At 42.9% G+C, this 21,151-nt stretch overlaps 1 protein-coding gene across 3 annotated transcripts; it reads left to right on the plus strand.

Annotated features, from left to right (window-relative positions):
* Window positions 1-1,183: 1,183 nt before the first annotated feature.
* On the plus strand, window positions 1,184-20,569 carry LOC118367702 (thrombospondin-3a). 3 transcript variants are annotated; one of them, XM_035751310.2, is made up of 22 exons: window positions 1,184-1,203; window positions 7,315-7,518; window positions 7,805-8,052; window positions 8,417-8,519; window positions 8,641-8,658; window positions 8,772-8,854; window positions 8,954-9,005; window positions 9,130-9,278; window positions 9,559-9,699; window positions 9,800-9,874; window positions 10,151-10,303; window positions 10,450-10,668; window positions 10,779-10,938; window positions 11,168-11,286; window positions 11,419-11,471; window positions 13,291-13,472; window positions 13,638-13,816; window positions 15,626-15,674; window positions 15,872-16,068; window positions 16,314-16,486; window positions 19,308-19,447; window positions 19,564-20,569. In XM_035751310.2, the coding sequence occupies exons 2-22, from the start codon at window positions 7,323-7,325 to the stop codon at window positions 19,623-19,625; spliced, it is 2,751 nt and encodes a 916-aa protein (XP_035607203.2). In that variant the 5' UTR covers window positions 1,184-1,203; window positions 7,315-7,322; the 3' UTR covers window positions 19,626-20,569. The 3 variants fall into 3 exon arrangements, with proteins under 3 accessions (XP_035607203.2, XP_035607201.2, XP_035607202.2); XM_035751308.2 differs by lacking the exon at window positions 1,184-1,203 and adding an exon at window positions 5,279-5,879; XM_035751309.2 differs by lacking the exon at window positions 1,184-1,203 and adding an exon at window positions 5,279-5,599.
* The last annotated feature ends 582 nt before the right edge of the window (window positions 20,570-21,151 follow it).

Here is a 21,151-nt window from a genome sequence, read left to right on the forward strand (position 1 = left end):
CATTTTCAGCTTCCAGGAATGGTGTACAGATCCTTGCAACATTTATTGCCATCGATAAAATGCAAGTGTGTTTGTTGTCAGTAGTTTATGCCTGCCCATGACAACCCCACCGCCACCATGGGGCACTGTTCACAATGTTGACATCGGTAAACCGCTCGCCCACACGACGCCACAGTCTGCTATCTGCCTGCTACAGTTGAAACCGGAATTCATCCTTGAAGAGCACACTTCTCCAGCAAGCTAGTGGCCATCGAATGTGAGCATTTGACAACTGAATTCAGTTTTGACGCCAAACTGCAGTCAGGTCACCCTGGTGAGGATGACAAGCATGCAGATAGATGAGCTTCCCTTAGACGGTTTCTGCCAAATTCTCTAAAATGACATTGGACGAGGCTTATGGTAGAGAAATGAACATTAAATTCTCTGGCAAAAATGATGGTGGACATTCCTGCAGTCAGCATGCCAATTGCACGCTCCTTCAAAACTTGAGACATTTGTGGAATTGTGATGTGACAAAACTGCACATTTTAGTGGCCTTTTATTGCCCCAGCACAAGGTGCACATGTGTCATGATCATGCTGTTAAATCAGCCTCTTGATATGCCACACCTGTCAGGCAGATGGATTATCTTGACAAAGGAGAAATGCTCACTAGCAGGGATGTAAATAAATTTGTGCACAAATAAGCTTTTTCTGTGTATGGAACATTTCTGGGATTTGGGTGGTGTTCGAATCTCATCACGGACAATTTTAGCAACTTTTCAACTATTTACTACTTTTTAGCTACTTTGTAACTACTTAGCATATTTGTTAACCCTTCCCCTAACCAACATCTGCTGTTGACGCCAGCGGCAAGGAGTCCCGCATTGGCTCATGTTGACGCAGGGTTTTTGTTTTGTTTAGCGTGTGCGTGCGTGGCGTGGCATGCGCGTCTCTTTCCGCATCGGAATATTTGAGATCCACCCGTTTCTTCCCCCTTACGCGTTTTGGAACAATCACAGTGCTACACCCTGATTAAAAGAAACTCCCCCTGCTTTCAATGAAATCTCTAGGGGCTGAGTTTAATGACCTTGAAAAATGATCTGGAAAATCATTCTTGTTTTAAGAGCGGGGAAAAAACGCAACACTGCATGTGCACAATTTGCAACAATGAACAGAGGTCAGAAATTCGTCTGGATTTAGTTTGGTAAATAGTGCTATAACGGTGAGTCATAACATATTCATCTCGACCAGGATGAGACTCAATACATTCACTCATATTTTCCTCTCAGGAAAACCCATATGAAAAACCAGACACTGGAATCCAAAACCATACATAGTACAGGCTTGTTGGAAAGGTGTCAATCCAGAAATGTGGCAACAATGAGTGGGTCTATATTTTGCATAGGCATATCCAGTTGTCATCATGGTCCAATAAAGAACATGTATGAGAAATATATTTTCTCCATCACATGCTGTTAAACCCAAGTTGCCCCGGCAACTCATAAGTAATCAAACAAAAACATTTCACAAGCTGAGGGATAGGAAAAGGAGGAGGGCTGGAGACTTGAGGAGAGAAGTTTTATGCATGTAGAAGATTTACTCATGTAGCCTTTTCATGAGAAAGAGAAATGGCCATTTTACAAAGATTCACAATATTTGTTGAATGTAGTCATTTCTGTAGCCTTCTGTTAACACTGATGTTAAAAAAGATATGTGTGCTTTATAATGACATGCTCTCGAGTGCACATTTATACTGGGAAAAAATAATTGACAGAGTTACAGTTCATATAAACAAATCAGTCAATTTAAATCAATTCATTAGGCCCTAATCTATGGATTTCACATGACTAGGTATACAGATATTTTTTTATTTATTTCACCTTTATTTAACCAGGTAGGCTAGTTGAGAACAAGTTCTCATTTGCAACTGCAAATACCTTAAAAAACAGGTAGGACTGTGGATCAGAAAACCAGTCAGTATCTGGCATGACCACCATTTGCCTCATGCATCACGACACATCTCCTTCACATTGGTCAGGCTGTTGATTGTGGCCTGTGGAATGTTATCCCAGTTGCTGGATATTGGCTGGAACTTGAACACACTGTCCGTAGCATATACCTGCTTATACCATAACCCCACCAACATCATGGGGCACTCTGTTCACAACGTTGACTCTGTTCACAACGTCAGCAAACCGCTCGCCAACATAAAGCCATACACGTGGTCTGCGGTTGTGAGGCCAGTTCGACGTACTGCCAAATTCTCTAAAATGACATTGGAGGTGGCTTATGGTAGAGAAATTAACATTCAGTTATCTGGCAACTCTGGTTGAAACATATCAATACTTCTCACAAATAGAAGTAGTGATGAAGTCAATCTCTCCTCCACATTCAGCCAGGATAGATTGACATGCATATGATTAATGTTAGCTCTCTGTATACATCCTAGGGCCAGCCGTGCTGCCCTGTTCTGAGCAAATTGCAATTTTCCTAATTCCCTTTTTGTGGCACCTGACCACTTGACTGAACAGTAGTTCAGGTGTGACAAAACTAGGGCCTGTAGGACCTGCCTTGTTGATAGTGCTGTTAAGAAGGTAGCGCAGAGCTTTATTATGGACAGACTTCTCCCCATCTTAGCTATTGTTGTATCAATATGTTTTGACCATGACAGTTTACAATCCAGTGTTACTCCAAGCAGTTTAGTCACCTAGACTTGCTGAATTTCCACACTATTTATTACAAGATTTAGTTGAGATTTAGGGTTTAGTGAATGATTTGTCCCAAATACAGTGATTTTAGTTTAAGAAATATTTGGGACTAACTTATTCCTTGCCACCCAGTCTGAAGCTAACTGCAGCTCTTTGTGAAGTGTTGCAGTCATTTCAGTTGCTGTAGTAGCTGACGTGTATAGTGTTGAGTCATCTGCATACATAGACACTCTGGCTTTTCTCAAAGCCACTGGCATGTCGTTAGTAAAGATGGTAAAAAGTAAGGGGCCTAGACAGCTGCCCTGGGGAAATCCTGATTCTACCTGGATTATGTTGTAGAGGCTTCCATTAAAGAACACCCTCTGTGTTCTGTTAGACAGGTAACTCTTTATCCACAATATAAATATATTATATATATAAGGAGTGTAAAGCAGTAACACATACGTTTTTCCAGTAGCATAATCCCAAAAGCCACACTGAAGTCTAACAAAACAGCCCCCACAATCTTTTCATCATCAGTTTCTCTCAGCCAATCATCAGTCATTTGTGCAAGCGTTGTGCTTGTTGAATGTCCTTCCCTATAAGCGTGCTGAAAGTCTGTTGTCAATTTGTTTACTGTAAAATAACATTGTATCTGGTCAAACACGATTTTTTCCAAAAGTTTCCAAAGGGTTGGTAACAGGTTGATTGGTTGGCTATTTGAGCCAGTAAAGGGGGCTTTACTATTTTTAGGTAGCAGAATGCCTTTTGCTTCCCTACAGGCCTGAGGGGGCACACACTTTCTCGTAGGCTTAAATTGAAAATATGGCAAATAGGAGTGGCAATATCATCCGCTATTATCCTCAGTAATTTTCCGTCCAAGTTGTCAGACCCTGGTGGTTTGTCATTGTTGATAAACAAAAATAATGTAATCACCTCTTCCACAATTTCTTTACGGAATTCAAAATTACAATGCTTGTCTTTCATCATTTGGTCAGATATACTTGGATGTGTAGTGTCAGCATTTGTTGCTGGCATGTCATTGCTAATCATGCCAATGAAAAAGTCCTTAAAGTAGTTGGCAATATCAGTCGATTTTGTGATGGAGGAGCCATCTGATTCAATGAATGATGGAGCTGAGTTTGACTTTGTTTCCCCAAAATGTTATTTAAGGTGCTCCAAAGCTTTTTACTATCATTCTTTATGTCATTTGTCTTTGTTTCGTAGTGTAGTTTCTTCTTCTTTTTATTCAGTTTAGTCTCAAGATTTCTCAATTTGCAATACCAATCGGTTGTGCAGCCAGACTTATTTGCCATTCCTTTTGCCTCATCCCTCTCAACCATACAATTCCTCATCAATCCATGGGGATTTAACCGCTTTTACAGTAATTTTCTTAATTGTTGCATGCTTATTAGTAACTGGAATAAGCAATTTCATAAATTTGTCAAGTGCAGCATCTGTTTGCTCTTCGATATACCCCACGGACCAACAGATATTATTTACATCAACAACATAGGAATCACTGCAAAACTTCTTGTATGACCTTTTGTACACTATATTAGGCCCAGCCCTGTTTTTTACTTTGGTTTTCCTAAATATGGCTACTATATTGTGATCACTACATCCAATGGATCTGGATACTGCTTTCAAGCACATTCCTGCACCATTAGTAAAGATTTGATAAATAGATGTTGATGATTTAATTCCTGTGCTGTTTGTAACTACCCTGGTATGTTGACTGATAAACTGAACCAGGTTGCAGGCCCTGGTCACAGTTTGAAGCTTTTTCTTGAGTTTGCAGCTTGGTGAAAGCCAGTTAATATTTAAATCACCCCAAAAAATACCTCACTGTTGATGTCACATACATTATCAAGCAGTTCACACATGTTATCCAGATACTGACTGTTAGCACTTGGTGGTCTATAGCAGCTTCCCACAAGAATGGACTGAGGTGAGGCAGCTGAACCTGTAGCCATATTATTTCAAAAGACTCTCATGAACAGGATGAATGAACAGGATGGTGTTCTCAGTTTTGCCCTACAACCCCTTGTCTCATAGTATCCCATACAAATGAATGGAATGATGGATGTAGTTTTGTGCCAAAACGTTAAAGGAGTGTCCAAAAAAAAAAAGGATTTCATGAGCTTTCTTCTATCTCCTAGATATAGGACAGACACTTCAAAACCTTATTCCTTATTATTTATTTATTGACTATCTATTTGCCATTTATGAATGTGTTATTCAATACCTTTCTATGGCCTATAGTATTTTAATTTGATCAACAACCCAAAACTATTTATAATTTTGGTAGGCCACCTAAAGGGGTCCTAAAATGTCAAATCAAATAGCTAAATGATCCATGGATGACCATCTTAAAACAATTCCAGATGTTAGCTTAGTCGAACTTAGCCTACAATCATGGAAACACATGTGAACCATTTTATGACATCTTGTTTGTTTTTCTGTTTTGTTCTTCTTTCCTTCCCCTCTTTTATCTTAATGCCCTGGGAGGATAGTCTGATATGTTTGAAGTACATCGCCTACTTAAGGCTATATGCCTCTCAAACTCAACTCTGGACCTCGAAGCCAGTTCTACCTGCGTTCATTCATTGTTCCCTTCTAATCAGGGGCATATTTAGATCTGGGACACCAGGTGGGTGCAATTAGTTATCAGCTAGAACAGAAAACCAGCAGGCTCTGGACATCATAGGGTAAGAGTTGAATAGCCCTGCTATACCTTAAACAAAGGAAATAACTTTATCAGGTTAATTACCATATAGACTACGGGCACAGCCTATATTATGTCTGTATAAAATGAGAATTGAGAAAGTTGGAAACACCGCACGCCTCAGTTTATAGCAGGCGAATGAACTCCCTCTCTCACTGTCACATCCACTCTGTGCAGACGAGGTACTTGGCTGGAGCGCGCCGGTAAGAAGCCAGTCGACATTTGTAACTGTTCTTAAACCTACATTCTGCGGTCAACTCACTCTGCAGACTTATTTTTGTTCACTTTGAAATTAAGCTCCATTCATCAACATCAAACTGGACTCTCGGTGGATAGTTATCTACTGCTGTTGACATTCTTGTCAACTTTCACACACCGTTTCTTGGGACATGGGTGCGAGGCGCGATGTGCCAACTTTTCTGGCTCTATTCACAATTCTATTCGTTGCAACATGTGAGCCAATGGATCAGAAAGATATGCAAGGTAAAATAAATAATACTAACTAACTCATAGTAGTGCGCATTTTGTGAATCATCTAATTAAATAAAGGGAAAGTGTGCTTTCGAAATGAATTAATGCAGACAGTTATTTCAAACATTCATTTTTGGTCTGGACTTCACTTTGTTCTGCCATAGACGCACATAAACTCGAGATGGTTTATTATAATCCTGAAAATATTAGTTACAACTGTAATAATATTTAAAATGAAGTGTCTGCGCGCCCTATAACCATTTCTAACTCGAGTTTAAAACACTCCACACACAGGGTGCAACGTTTGTCTCTCACCTTTACCTTTATGGCTTGAAATGTGCTATTTTATCTCTATAGGCTACTTTCTATCATCTGTTTTCTCATTAATCTTGGTTATGTTGGTCTTGTTTCACTGCTGGTTAATTGGGTTCTTTATTTTCCATTTCATACACTAATAATATTTAATATATTTTTTAAATGATATATCCTCTCTTTTTTCTTTCTTTTTTGAGATGACAAGTTTTTTCCTTCCACATGTCATAACTGTTCATGTCTCCTCCACTTGTATTCTTTCTGACATAGACAGGAACAGAGAAAGTGCTAAGCCAACTATTTTATGACTTCCTTGGCTGACTTTCCCCTTATTCCCCTCTTTCCCCTTTGAGTGCTCACAGCCTGCTTGTGGCAGAAATCCTGACCATTGCCAAACCCCATTGTCCAAACCAGTGTGTGAATGGGTGAGGATATGTCAGAAATAATAGCAGAGAGAGGGAGGCAGAGAGAGAGAGGAAGGAAGAAGGGGAAAGCCTTCTTACTAAGAGCCAGAAAGCAGCCAGTCCTGTTCCTTTTATTCCTCTCTCTTTTGTTTCCCCCTGGGTTTTAATATCCAGCAATGTGTCAGCATGGGTTTTGACTTTTGGCACTATGAAGTTCTCTGTGATATTGTTCAGGAATGCCACTGCTAAAATTGATGGAAGTAAATGAATTCTGTATTGGTGCACAATCTAGGAAAGACAACAAAGACAGAGGGAAATTCAAAGTCAATATGCGTAAGAAAATAGTTGATATGTGCTATGTATTTGAACCTACAATGTTATAACACTGTGCTATTTGCCTATTAAACAGACATGTAAACTGTAGATTGGGACATTTTTTTGTGAAATAAAATAACTTTATTTAAGAAGTCTTCATAAGGGATATGGTTCTAATAAGAGTCCGATTTTGTTTGTTTGTTCATTTGGATGTTGCTTCAGAGATGTCAAGAAGTCACTCAACAGTTGTCCTCATATACCTGGGCAAGGGTCAAAGGTGAAGCGTCATCATGGGACTGGATGAGAGCCTTTGATCAGGGAAAATGGTAGATACATACCCGCTCTCTTCTTCATTATCAATCTCTGTCATTCTCTCCTTCCTTCTCTCTGTCTCTCTCTCCCCACCCCCTCTCCAGTCATTGACATGCTAACCCTGGACTCCAAGACCAGTGTGTCTGCGGTGGAGAAGGTGACAGGTGCCATGAGTGTGTTCAGTGACATCTACATCGTGTCCACATTCCGCTTGCCTCCCAAGATGGGAGGGGTGCTGCTGGGCCTCTACAGCAAAGAGGAGAACAAGAAGTACCTGGAGCTGGCCATCATGGGAAAGATCAACAAAGGTACTTAGATACTGTCACTCTCACTCACTGACTAAAACAGAATGAACTATTTCCCAGTTTCTCTGTGAAGGAGCATACAACTAACTCCGTCTCAAACCACCTTTTAGTATTTAAAAGTGTTCACATGAATATCAGTCTGTCCATCAAGTTGCCCTTTTTCATCCCCCTTTTTTGTATCCATTTGACTTTTCTCTCCTTGTTTTTCTTTTGCTGTTATTAGTTACCTGTCCATGTTCAGTAAATCCCTCAATTTGAGTTTTTCTCCCGCTGTTACCCTCTGTCGTAGCTCTGGTGCGTTACGTGAGGGAGGATGGCAAAATTCACACAGTGAACCTCCAGAGCACAAACCTGGCTGATGGTCGCACACACTCCATTATTCTCCGGATCGGAGGCCTGCGCAGAGACAACCTACACCTGGAGCTCTACGTCAATTGTCGATTGGCTGACTCCAGCCAGGGCCTCCCTCCATTGGTCCCTCTCCCCGCAGAGAAGGTGGAGATTCGTAATGGCTTCAAGGCCTACGCAAGACTACAGGTGACAAGGAGCACTGAGTCTGACACTAAGTCCCAAGTAAATCCCATGTCCCTTTAGCTAGGGGCCAGGACTTCATCTCAGTAGCCCAACGTGGCTTGCTCTCCTCGTCTCCTATCCTCAATCTGCACTTATTTAAAACACAGGGTGAAAGAATATGGTGGATGCCTACTGGAAATTAGCTTTCACCTGTCAAGGTCTTTCACATCAGTGTAGATGAAGTGGAGCAGATGGGGAGTGGAGGCAACTTTTAATTGAGAGGTGGTCCTCTTTGACTACCTTTAAACATGGCAACAGCTGTCATATCTAATCATATCATAGCAGCTTCAACCACTGCATGGTGTGATCCAAGCTTCTCCCATTACAGGGTGCTGTGGAGTCCCTCAAAATTGCACTAGGGGGCAGTGTGGCCAAAGCAGGTACCCTGACAGACTGTCCATTCCAGGGGGATTCATCAGTCTACAGCACAGGTGTGTCCAAAATCACTATATGACTTTCCAAGATGAAGTCTGTTATGAAAAAAGTTAATCAGATGTGTGTCCTGAACATGTTTCAACCAAAAGTCATTTTCCTCTTCTTACATGACTGCAGAAGTGAACTCCATTCTAGGTGAGTGTATCCAAATGTCTCTTTTCAAGTATACAGTGAAATCAATGTCTTATGGAAATGTGTGTTGGCTTTACTTGACAATGATTGGGCATTCTGTGGGTATTGTATGTCAGGAGATCACACAAAGGCTCTGATTGGTCAGCTGATCATCTTTAACCAGATCCTAGGAGAGCTGCGAGAGGACATCAGAGAGCAGGTGGGTTGTGTGTGTGTGGGTTTGTACAAGTGTATGCATGCAGCATGTATGTGTGTCTGCATACTGTATGTGATTGTGCATTTTCATTGATGTCTCCAGGTGAAGGAGATGTCCCTGATTAGGAACACCATTCTGGAGTGCCAAGTGTGTGGTGAGTGAACAGCCATGGGGAAAAAAACTATGTGTACTGAAAAATTTGACCCATTCTTCATTGTTCCCTGTTCTTGTCTTGCTCATAAACACAAAACCTAAACCAACAGTGTGTTGACCTCCAGGCTTCCAAGACCCTCGTTCCCGCTGCTCCCCCAACCCCTGTTTTAAGGGCCTGTCCTGCATGGAGACCTTTGACTATCCAGGGTACCGCTGTAGTCCCTGTCCGGAGGGCATGACGGGCAACGGAACCCACTGCCAAGACATTGATGAGGTATGACACAATAACAGACAGGAAATGGAAATTAGCCTGGTTGGGTTTTAAATGGTGTTTTTTACACTGCCTCAAGCTCACAGTTGAAGAAATGTGAATTGACAAGGCTTTTAGGATGACAGCTGAGCTGTTGTCAAAATAGACCCTGTCACTTCAAGTACTGGACTCAGCACGGCTCTTATTTCAAAGAGCCCCTACTGTACTACTTATCTCTGTCTATTTCTCTTTCGTCTCCCCCACTCTCTCTATATCTATTCTCTGTCTCTCTAACCTGTCTCAGTGTTCCATAGCCCAGCCCTGCTACTCTCCAGGTGCATGTATAAACACAGTGAAGGGTTTCAGCTGTGAGCTCTGCCCCCCTGGTCTCTGGGGCCCACCCCTCTTTGGGGTCGGACTGGAGTACGCCAACCACCACAAACAGGTACACACACACACTATCACTTTTTTCCTTACTGACATAATCCATAATTCCCTATTGTCTTATTTCTTCCTCACACACCTTGCTGTGGTTTTGTCTACAGGAGTGTGCAGACATCGATGAGTGTATTGAAGTTGCCAACGCCTGTGTGCCCCACTCCATGTGTATCAACACCATCGTAAGCAGAAACCCTTGTCAAATGTGTTTATCACAATGTATGTACAGCGTCAAATCTTCACAAACGAGATATCGCTCTCTTGTGATCATGTGAGAGTACTGTAGAGCCACTGTGTAGTAAAGCTGTTCTCTCTCCCTTGCTCCTCTCTCACCCCCAATCTCTCCTCTCTCGCCCCTCCTCCTCTCACTCTCTTCCACCTCTCTTTCTCTCTCTCCCTCATCCTCCTCCCTCTCTCTCTCTCTCTCTCTCTCTCTCCCACCTCTCCATCTCTCCCAGGGCTCGTTCAGGTGTGGTGGCTGTAAGGTGGGTTACTTGGGGAACCAGACAGTGGGCTGCGTGCCCCGTAGGTCCTGTGCCACACTCAGCTTTAACCCTTGTGATGCCAACGCCCACTGCATCATAGAGCGGAACGGAGAGGTGTCCTGTGCGGTAAGCAGCAGTGGTCTTTTACTACCTTTGCCCTCCTGGACAGGAACAGAGGAGCCACACTACCCTATACTGCCAGCCTCGGTATACTACTTTATAGATGTTCTTTAGGTTTGGTTGAAAATGCTCTCCTTTGTTCCACTCTCCAGTGCAACATTGGCTGGGCCGGTAACGGGAACACTTGTGGCACAGACACAGACATTGATGGATACCCAGACCGCTCTCTGCCCTGTATGGACAATGACAAGCACTGTAAACAGGACAACTGTGTTTACACACCCAACTCAGGCCAGGAGGACGCAGACAACGACGGCATCGGAGACCAGTGTGACGAGGACGCAGATGGGGACGGCATCAAGAATGTGGAGGTGTGTTTCCATCTCAGACCCTCTGTGGTAATTGTATCTGGGTGTATGTGAATGATTGTAAGTCATTGTTTCTCATTTTTTCTCATGACCATAACGGTTATATTTTGCAGGATAACTGTCGACTAGAACCCAACAAAGATCAGCAGAACTCAGACACAGACTCTTTCGGTGACGCCTGTGACAACTGTCCCAATGTCCCTAACATTGACCAGAGGGATACGGACAGCAACGGGCAAGGAGACGCCTGTGACAACGACATAGATGGAGATGGTGTGTATTCACACAGGCGCGTGCGCACACACACTCACACTTTCACTCACACACTCACTCACACTTTCACTCACACACTCACTCACACTTTCACTCACACACTCACTCACACATAAACGGCAAGATGTCAGGGAGACAACTTTGTGGGCCGCAGTTGAAGTTGACATTACACTCATTGCAACTAGGTGATGGCCCTCATGTCACCCCCCTGTCTTACCCTGGTGTTCAGGTATCCCCAACGTGCTAGACAACTGCCCCAAAGTCCCCAACCCCATGCAGACAGACAGGGATGGAGACGGGGTAGGAGACGCCTGCGACAGCTGCCCTGAGATCAGCAACCCTATGCAGGTAAAATAATCTTCACACCCCCAATTCCCAAAATGTGGATCTACAGAAGATATTCAGCCACTCTTGGCTGAAACAGGGGTTTAGGCTGCTCATTTGTCTTGTCTTTGGTTTATTCTGACCTTCTCCCTCTAGACGGACATTGACAATGACCTGGTGGGGGATGTGTGTGACACTGACCAGGACACGTGAGTCTCTGACTTCAATACGCACGCCCGCCTACACACAAACACATACAAACTGCACTCACACTGCTGCAGCTGTCACACAGCGCTACACCTGCTGTGGCTAACACACACATACATACACCTGCTGCGCTCATATTCACAAAAACACACATTCACTTTACACCTGCTGGGATTTACAAGTACATACACACACCTGCTGGGATTTACAAGTACACACACACACCTGCTGGGATTTACAAGTACACACACACACCTGCTGGGATTTACAAGTACACACACACACCTGCTGGGATTTACAAGTACACACACACACCTGCTGGGATTTACAAGTACACACACACACCTGCTGGGATTTACAAGTACACACACACACCTGCTGGGATTTACAAGTACACACACACACCTGCTGGGATTTACAAGTACACACACACCTGCTGGGATTTACAAGTACACACACACACCTGCTGGGATTTACAAGTACACACACACACCTGCTGGGATTTACAAGTACACACACACACCTGCTGGGATTTACAAGTACACACACACACCTGCTGGGATTTACAAGTACACACACACACCTGCTGGGATTTACAAGTACACACACACACACCTGCTGGGATTTACAAATACACACACACCTGCTGGGATTTACAAGTACACACACACACACCTGCTGGGATTTACAAGTACACACACACACCTGCTGGGATTTACAAGTACACACACACACCTGCTGGGATTTACAAGTACACACACACCTGCTGGGATTTACAAGTACACACACACACCTGCTGGGATTTACAAGTACACACACACACCTGCTGGGATTTACAAGTACACACACACACACCTGCTGGGATTTACAAGTACACACACACACCTGCTGGGATTTACAAGTACACACACACACCTGCTGGGATTTACAAGTACACACACACCTGCTGGGATTTACAAGTACACACACACACCTGCTGGGATTTACAAGTACACACACACACCTGCTGGGATTTACAAGTACACACACACACCTGCTGGGATTTACAAGTACACACACACCTGCTGGGATTTACAAGTACACACACACCTGCTGGGATTTACAAGTACACACACACACCTGCTGGGATTTACAAGTACACACACACACCTGCTGGGATTTACAAGTACACACACACACCTGCTGGGATTTACAACTACACACACACACCTGCTGGGATTTACAAGTACACACACACACCTGCTGGGATTTACAAGTACACACACACACACCTGCTGGGATTTACAAGTACACACACACACCTGCTGGGATTTACAAGTACACACACACACCTGCTGGGATTTACAAGTACACACACACACCTGCTGGGATTTACAAGTACACACACACACCTGCTGGGATTTACAAGTACACACACACACCTGCTGGGATTTACAAGTACACACACACACCTGCTGGGATTTACAAGTACACACACACACCTGCTGAGGCTTGTTTTTTTGCTGCAGTTGTTAGACCTTCCTGATGGTGTTTTTCTAGGTGATCAAAAAAATGCTAACTATTTCAGTACAAACAAAATTAGTGAACATAACACGACTTGGGCCAGGATTCAATGCAAGGCACACTATACCCGATTTTTAAAGGTAATGTACAATTGAGCCGACATACGCAGAATTTACCATGAATGCGATCTCTATGAACGTTGTTTAAAATGTCTAAGGCGCATTGTTGGTTGTCTAGTGCACTGCGCTAGAGCATGTCTTGAATTAAATCCCATCCTTTGAATTGAACTGAATTCCAATGCGTCTATGTATGTTCCAGGGATGGGGACGGTCACCAGGATTCCAGGGACAACTGCCCTGACCATCCCAACAGCTCCCAGCTGGACTCGGACAATGATGGCCTTGGGGACGATTGTGACGATGACGATGACAATGACGGATTCCCAGACGTACAAGACAACTGCAGACTTATCACCAATCCCAACCAGAAAGATTCTAACAGTAACCAACCGTTATTAAAACTTGAACAGTGAACTATCCCTTTAACAGTAACCAACCATTAAAGGGTTCACCGTTCAAGTTTTTGTTATTTTTTACTTCTGCATTGCTAAATGCTTCAAAAGTGCCCCTCTGTCTTACTATGGCCGTCTCCCTCTCCTCTCCCAGGTAACGGGGTGGGCGATGTGTGTGAGAACGACTTTGACAACGATTCAGTCTGGGATCTGATTGATGTGTGCCCTGAGAGTTCAGAGGTCACACTGACAGACTTCAGAGCCTATCAGACAGTCATTCTGGATCCAGAGGGCGATGCCCAGATCGATCCCAATTGGGTGGTGCTCAATCAGGTGAACTCGCTTGACCTCTTTGGCTCAACACATGAACAACTTTGATCGTAGGCTGAAATATCCTCCTACTCTGAAATCAGTTTACAAGGAGCACCATTATAATTATTATAAATAGGCCTATGTTAGTGCATTGATTACAGTCTAAAGCCTGGTATATTGCATTGTGCATATTTGTCAAGTTCTTATGGAATACTCAAAAATTACAGTGAGGGAAAAAAGTATTTGATCCCCTGCTGATTTTGTACATTTGCCCACTGACAAAGAAATGATCAGTCTATACTTTTAATGGTAGGTTTATTTGAACAGTGAGAGACAGAATAACAACAAAAAATCCAGAAAAACGCATGTCAAAAATGTTATAAATTGATTTGCATTTTAATGAGGGAAATAAGTATTTGACCCCCTCTCAATCAGAAAGATTTCTGGCTCCCTGGTGTCTTTTATACAGGTAACGAGCTGAGATTAGGAGCACACTCTTAAAGGGAGCAGCTTGTTACCTGTATAAAAGACAACCAATCAATCAATCAGATTCCAAACTCTCCACCATGGCCAAGACCAAAGAGCTCTCCAAGGATGTCAGGGACAAGATTGTAGACCTACACAAGGCTGGAATGGGCTACAAGACCATCGCCAAGCAGCTTGGTGAGAACGTGACAACAGTTGGTGCGATTATTCGCAAATGGAAGAAACACAAAAGAACTGTCAATCTCCCTCAGCCTGGGGCTCCATGCAAGATCTCACCTCGTGGAGTTGCAATGATCATGAGAACGGTGGGGAATCAGTCCAGAACTACACGGGAGGATCTTGTCAATGATCTTAAGGCAGCTGGGACCATAGTCACCAAGAAAACAATTGGTAACACACTACACCGTGAAGGACTGAAATCCTGAAGCACCCGCAAGGTCCCCCTGCTCAAGAAAGCACATATACATGCCCGTCTGAAGTTTGCCAATGAACATCTGAATGATTCAGACAACTGGGTGAAAGTGTTGTCAGATGAGAACAAAATGGAGCTCTTTGGCATCAACTCAACTAGCTGTGTTTGGAGGAGGAGGAATGCTGCCTATGACCCCAAGAACACCATTCCCACCTTCAAACATGGAGGTGGAAACATTATGCTTTGGGGGTGTTTTTCTGCTAAAGGGACAGGACAACTTCACCGCATCAAAGGGACGATGGACAGGGCCATGTACCGTCAAATCTTGGGTGAGAACCTCCTTCCCTCAGCCAGGGCATTGAAAATGGGTCGTGGATAGGTATTCCAGCATGAAAATGACCCAAAACACACGGCCAAGGCAACAAAGGAGTGGCTCAAGAAGAAGCACATTAAGGTCCTGGAGTGGCCTAGGTAGTCTGTGGAGGGAGCTGAAGGTTCGAGTTGCCAAACGTCAGCCTCGAAACCTTAAAGAGTTGGAGAGGATCTGCAAAGTGGAGTGGGACAAATCCCTCCTGAGATGTGTGCAAACCTGGTGGCCAACTACAAAAAATGTCTGACCTCTGATTGCCAACAAGGGTTTTGCCACCAAGTACTAAATCATGTTTTGCAGAGGGGTCAAATACTTATTTCCCTCATTAAAATGCAAATCAATTTCTAACATTTTTTACATGTGTTTTTCTGGATTTTTTTGTTGTTCTTCTGTATCTCACTGTTCAAATAAACTTACCATTAAAATTATTGACTGATCATTTCTTTGTCAGTGGTCAAACATACAAAATCAGCAGGGGATCAAATACTTTTCCCCCTCACTGTAGGTGTGTGATTCATTGTGGATACAGATTCTGATTTTAGCGAGTCCTCTTTTATTGCAGGGCATGGAAATAGTTCAGACCATGAACAGTGATCCTGGTTTAGCTGTGGGTAAGTTCATGTTAAGTTGTTTGTTACTTCTTGTCCTAGTCCTGTGATGTATGTACTCTAAATATAATTGCTCCTTTTTAGGCCTACACAGTGATTTCATTATAGCAGTGTATTGAAAAGGTGCTGGGAAGAAATATATACATTTTTAAATGCCAATGAACTGAATTGACCTGACTCAACGTAATGACCTTCCCCAGGCTACACAGCGTTCAACGGGGTGGACTTTGAGGGCACCTTCCACATCAACACGGTGACGGACGACGACTATGCAGGCTTCATCTTCGGCTACCAGGACTCCTCTTCCTTCTACGTGGTGATGTGGAAACAGACAGAGCAGACCTACTGGCAGTCGACACCCTTCAGGGCCATGGCCCAACCTGGCCTGCAGCTCAAAGTGAGTGATGGGACACAAACACAGCAGCCTATAGGTGGTGCTACTGATAAGAACCCTGGCTGAATCGGGACACTTCCTGAGACAGACTCTGCTGTTGGATATAAGTACAACAAAGCATGTTGTGGTGGCATTGTAAAAACCTTTGATAGTTATCCAGTGAAATATAAAATAATCTACTACAGGGTTCAGAATATACAACAAACTCTCTCTCTCTCTCTCTCTCTCTCTGTCTTGTTCCCCTACAGGCAGTGAAGTCCCGTACAGGGCCTGGTGAGTACCTGCGTAACGCCCTGTGGCACACAGGGGACACCAACGAGGAGGTGAAGCTGCTGTGGTCGGACCCACGGAACGTTGGCTGGAGAGACAAGACGTCTTACCGCTGGCAGCTCAGCCACAGGCCCCAGGTGGGCTACATCAGGTAGGCCACACCCCTCTTTCTCTCTTAGTTCTTTTTTCTTTTTATTTGATTTTAATCTACTACTTTCTATTTGTAGCAGTGTTCAGTAACTGTTTTATTGTCAGTCATTTAGTACCTGCTTAACTACGTATCAGAATTCCATCATTTTTTACTTAATTAGGGGCAGATGGGTTCGATGGGTTTGCACTTGAAGCTGAGTTCATCCTCACTGGACAGGACACAGTTGTGGTACACAGCTGTGTGACCACTGTTGACCACTAGAGGGAGTTTACACTGCCTTGGCTTGGCTTGGATGATTAAAAAAGAAAAAGAAAGATGGCTGGTGGTAGTTTGGTGGACTTGTTGGCTATTCACCAATTTATACTCCATATTTTTTCCCTCCTAAACCTCTTTGTGACTTTTACAGAGAGACCGGGCCCCCTGGCCCTCTATTGTCCCTGTTGCCATGTCAACCAAATCCTTGGCAAGAATTTTCTGAGTGCTGTTCATATGCAGATCCAGAGGAAACTACTGTAGAGTGGGGGGTCTGAGAGAAAGCGAGCAAGAGAGGAGGGGGGAGCAGGGAGAGAGCAGGGAGAGTATCAAAGTCAGAGAAATAAACAGAAAGATAAACATGTGTGAGGGAGTCACTAAGAGTAACATAGCAGAATAGGGAAGAATCTCAAGCAGATTGTCAAATTCTAAGAGTGTAAGAGAATATCTTGAATCAGACGTCATGTCCGAGAACATATTGCTTATGCAAATAGTTTAATAAACCAGATTTATTGGGTGGCATAAATACCACATTGTGCTCAACAAAGCATCAGCAAGACATTTTCAGAAAACACATTCATTTGAACCAACACCTGAGTTTGAGCATCTCTCAAAACCCTCACATCTCTGGCCCATTATCAGTAGCGATGTGTAGGTAAAATCACCGGGGAAGCCAAGCCAGAACAAAAAGCCATATTATGTTGTGATATTTATTTGCTCTATAACCTGCCTTGACACCGTGATTTATAGGCATAAGGCCGAGACAATAAGAAGACACGGCGGCAGAATAAATTCAACCATTTCATTACAAAATCGGAGAGCAACATCTGTCCGGTGAAGTCCACAAAACATATTGCATGTAACAAACAGTTACATGACCTACAGCATGGTCAAGCAGGGTAATGTTTCTGACTATTTTCGGACTACTAAACAACTATTGATTTAGAACCACGGAAAGTTACCACAAGTCGCAAAGAAAACAGGTGCTGCCTCCACTATTCCAGCACCAACATTTCAACTTCAACATTTCAACATCATCAAATCACCTCTCCTTAGTCTTAAACAGTGACAACTAAAATATACCAAAAACGATTTAGTCTAATCAACGTAAGCTAAATATGATGTGGCTGTCCATGGAACTGATTTGTGTGTGTGTGTATATTTGTGTGTGTTTGCATGCTTACAAGTAGAAAACTTGTTGACGCACCTGACTTGTAGAGAAACGCCAATGTCATCCTCCTCTCTAATGTTGCCTAAACGGCCTATGACTCTGTCAAACAATTCACACTTTTTGTTTTCCTTGTCATTTAGCCTAACTACCTTTCATGGGCAATGATGCACCAGGCCAGCATACTACATCTAGCTACTTGTTAACGTCCAGGGGCACAATGTATGAATTTATGGTTAGATCAGAATCGCCGTTATAATCATTGGCCAGTACGAAGAATTAAGTAAAACCACAAGTCCAAATCCCGATCTCCATCCATTGCTAATTTTAGGAAAGGTACAATTTTAGCAAGCTAGCCCCCGGAAAACAACAACACAAAAAGATGCAACAATTCACATTTTTTTCTGTCAATGATGATGTTTGGCTTGTGATGTGATTAGTCTGAAGCCAAATCCAAACTGGTTTCCCTTGACACTTTTTTTTGGTGCTCCAGGACCATTCAGAGCTGAGCTCACACAGTTTAGCTCAACACTGATTGGCTATTATTATTTTTTATTTCTAATCAATGGAGACCAAATGCTCGCTGGCTTCCCTTGCATTCAATGCTATGGGCAGCAACAATTTCATACTCTTTCTGACCAGACAGCGTCGGATAGATACGCTACACATACTGAGATAGAGGGGCACTGTTACGTTAGATCAGATGCTTTCTCTGGTGAGATACATTAATTCTGTTGCGAATTGAAGGAAATGTATGAAACACAGAGGCAAAAGATACATTATTTTAAATGTTTTTTTCTTGGTCCATTTTTGGGGGGAAGCCTAGCTTCCCTTGGCATCCATGAATACACGCCACTGCCCATTCTAAAAAAAAAAGTTGCCAGGGAAAAGGAGAGTTGGGGGGAGGGGAGGGGGGTCTCTCCAGTTGGGTGCAGTGAGGGGAGAGTGGAGAAAGAGAGAGACATGTTTTATTTAGAGGCAGGGAGGCCCTATTCAGACCCAAACAGAGAGACACCTGCTTTGTATGCTGTGCAGAGGAGTCAATGGAGCACTGCAGCGATGCACTGCACTCAGGCAGCGACTGGGACAGGGGCTGGGCCTGCTCTCTCTGTCTCTCTTTCTGTGTTCATCCAAATCACCCATTTTGAGTTCTGTGTTTACTTGCCACTGGGTTTTAGTTTGGTAGCACTTCATTTGACTAATCTCTTATATGACCACATGCCAACTACTACAGCTACCCACAACAATCGCGTTATGGGTATGTGACAGTGGTATAAATAAGGACAGTGTGAAGTTCTAGGATGACTTTCATTTTGATAATTACCAGAGGGAACATGACTTGAAATGACAAGGGAATTTAAAGGTCCCCTGATTTGTTCATTGTTCTGCGCTCTGTGGCAGGGTGAAGTTATATGAGGGGACGGAGATGGTGGCTGACTCTGGCGTGGTGATTGACACTACCATGAGAGGCGGACGACTGGGGGTCTTCTGTTTCTCCCAAGAGAACATCATCTGGTCCAACCTGCGCTACCGCTGCAATGGTAAGACTCTGTTCTTCACATTGCTACTAACCACTAACGATTCTTGTATTGAACAACATAATGCTAGTGAACTAATTTACTTGTATGTTCTACTTCATGTATCTGTTGTTTATTAGACACTGTTCCAGACGACTTCAACCCATATCGCAAACAGGTTCTGCTGCACATCAAGGTGTGAGAGGATTCGAGGATGTGTGAGTGCTGAGGCATGTAGATGAGTAACCTGTCCAGCACTGACTCTCTACACACAGACACTCACACACACACACACACTCTTACTGCCTCTCAGTACAGAATTTCAACTGCTGTTAAAATGTGTGTGACTGTGTCTGCCCATGAGTGAAAGGGGAGGGGTTTCAGAGTTGTGGTAATGGAGGAAGAAGAACCAATTTATAACATTGTTGTTATACCAGACTGGAAAAGCAAAAAGGTACTAGACTTTGTAAGAAAGTATACATGATAATTAATGTATGTAGGACTGTGTTACTTCTGGGTTTGAGTTGCTGTCCTTGCCTTCAATTTCACTGTATGAATGGTGGTTGTGTGAATGATAGCGGTTAACCGCTGAGTTTGACTGTTGCGTTAGGTATGAGTGCTTTTGTTGCTTTGTGTTTGTGTATTTACAGCTATCATAGGAATGAATTGATTATATTTTGTGTTTTAAAACTGAACAGTTAAAGGATGTTTAAAAAAAATCTCATATCTAACTGGAAAATAAAAAACACAAGCTAGTGTTACAGGGATGATGGGAATTTGAAAAATACTGTACATCCTCTGAATATGAAACTCCGGGTAACTCTGTCATGACCAGATAATGTCATCTCAGCAGCAAAATACAGATCTGTCACAAGAGACTGTAGACTTGCAGTTATTTAGCCATATTACTTTAAGCCTTTAATAGTGGAATTATGTCCCTAATTTGAATAAATGTGGATCTCTGTGGATTCTAGTGTACTTTCCTGGGCATCTGATTCTGTGCCCAGTAATTGAATATGAAATACAGCCTTATTGGATGTGTTTCTTTAAGTCATCTTTAACTGATTAGTTCAACAGAAGCATGAACAAAGAGCAACACAGTCTTTGTCCACAAAAAATAATAAACAATTGAATTTCTTAAAAATATGTTTATTTGACCTTTGTGATTCTGTACACAACAAGAATGCTAATGAATGATACAACTTTTTTTAAAACTGTCAGGAGCAACTGTGAGTGTGCACTGCTGTTCTGAGGTCATCCAGTCAGTGAAGTATGTGGTGACACTTGTGCTAACTGTATCTAATCGTTGAGTGCTGTGGTTGTCATCATACCTCCCAGGAGCAGACAGATCCCAGGGCTCAACTGACTGAACTGCCCAGTCTGTCTCCACGGTCTTCTTCTCTGTTCCATATTAGTAGCCAGTCATAGAAATCCATATACATTGTACAGAACTTGCTATATTTAATATCATATATTGTGTGTCACATAGCCTAATTACGTTATTCTTATGTCAGTGTAGTAACACTGTAATAACTCAATGATGACACTGTATTTTAACATGTTACATTGTAACTTGCTTTGTAATGGAGTTGAGCATTTTTGCTACCACATAATTGAAATAAAGCCTCTTCCCATTCTACTTGTGTAATAACAACAAAACAAGTTCCCTGCCGAGGACAGACTTGAAAAAGAATTTGGATTACATTTAGAATGGAGTATTTTAAGCAT

Source organism: Oncorhynchus keta, chromosome 34 (assembly GCF_023373465.1).
Source record: "Oncorhynchus keta strain PuntledgeMale-10-30-2019 chromosome 34, Oket_V2, whole genome shotgun sequence".
Lineage (NCBI taxonomy): Eukaryota > Metazoa > Chordata > Actinopteri > Salmoniformes > Salmonidae > Oncorhynchus > Oncorhynchus keta.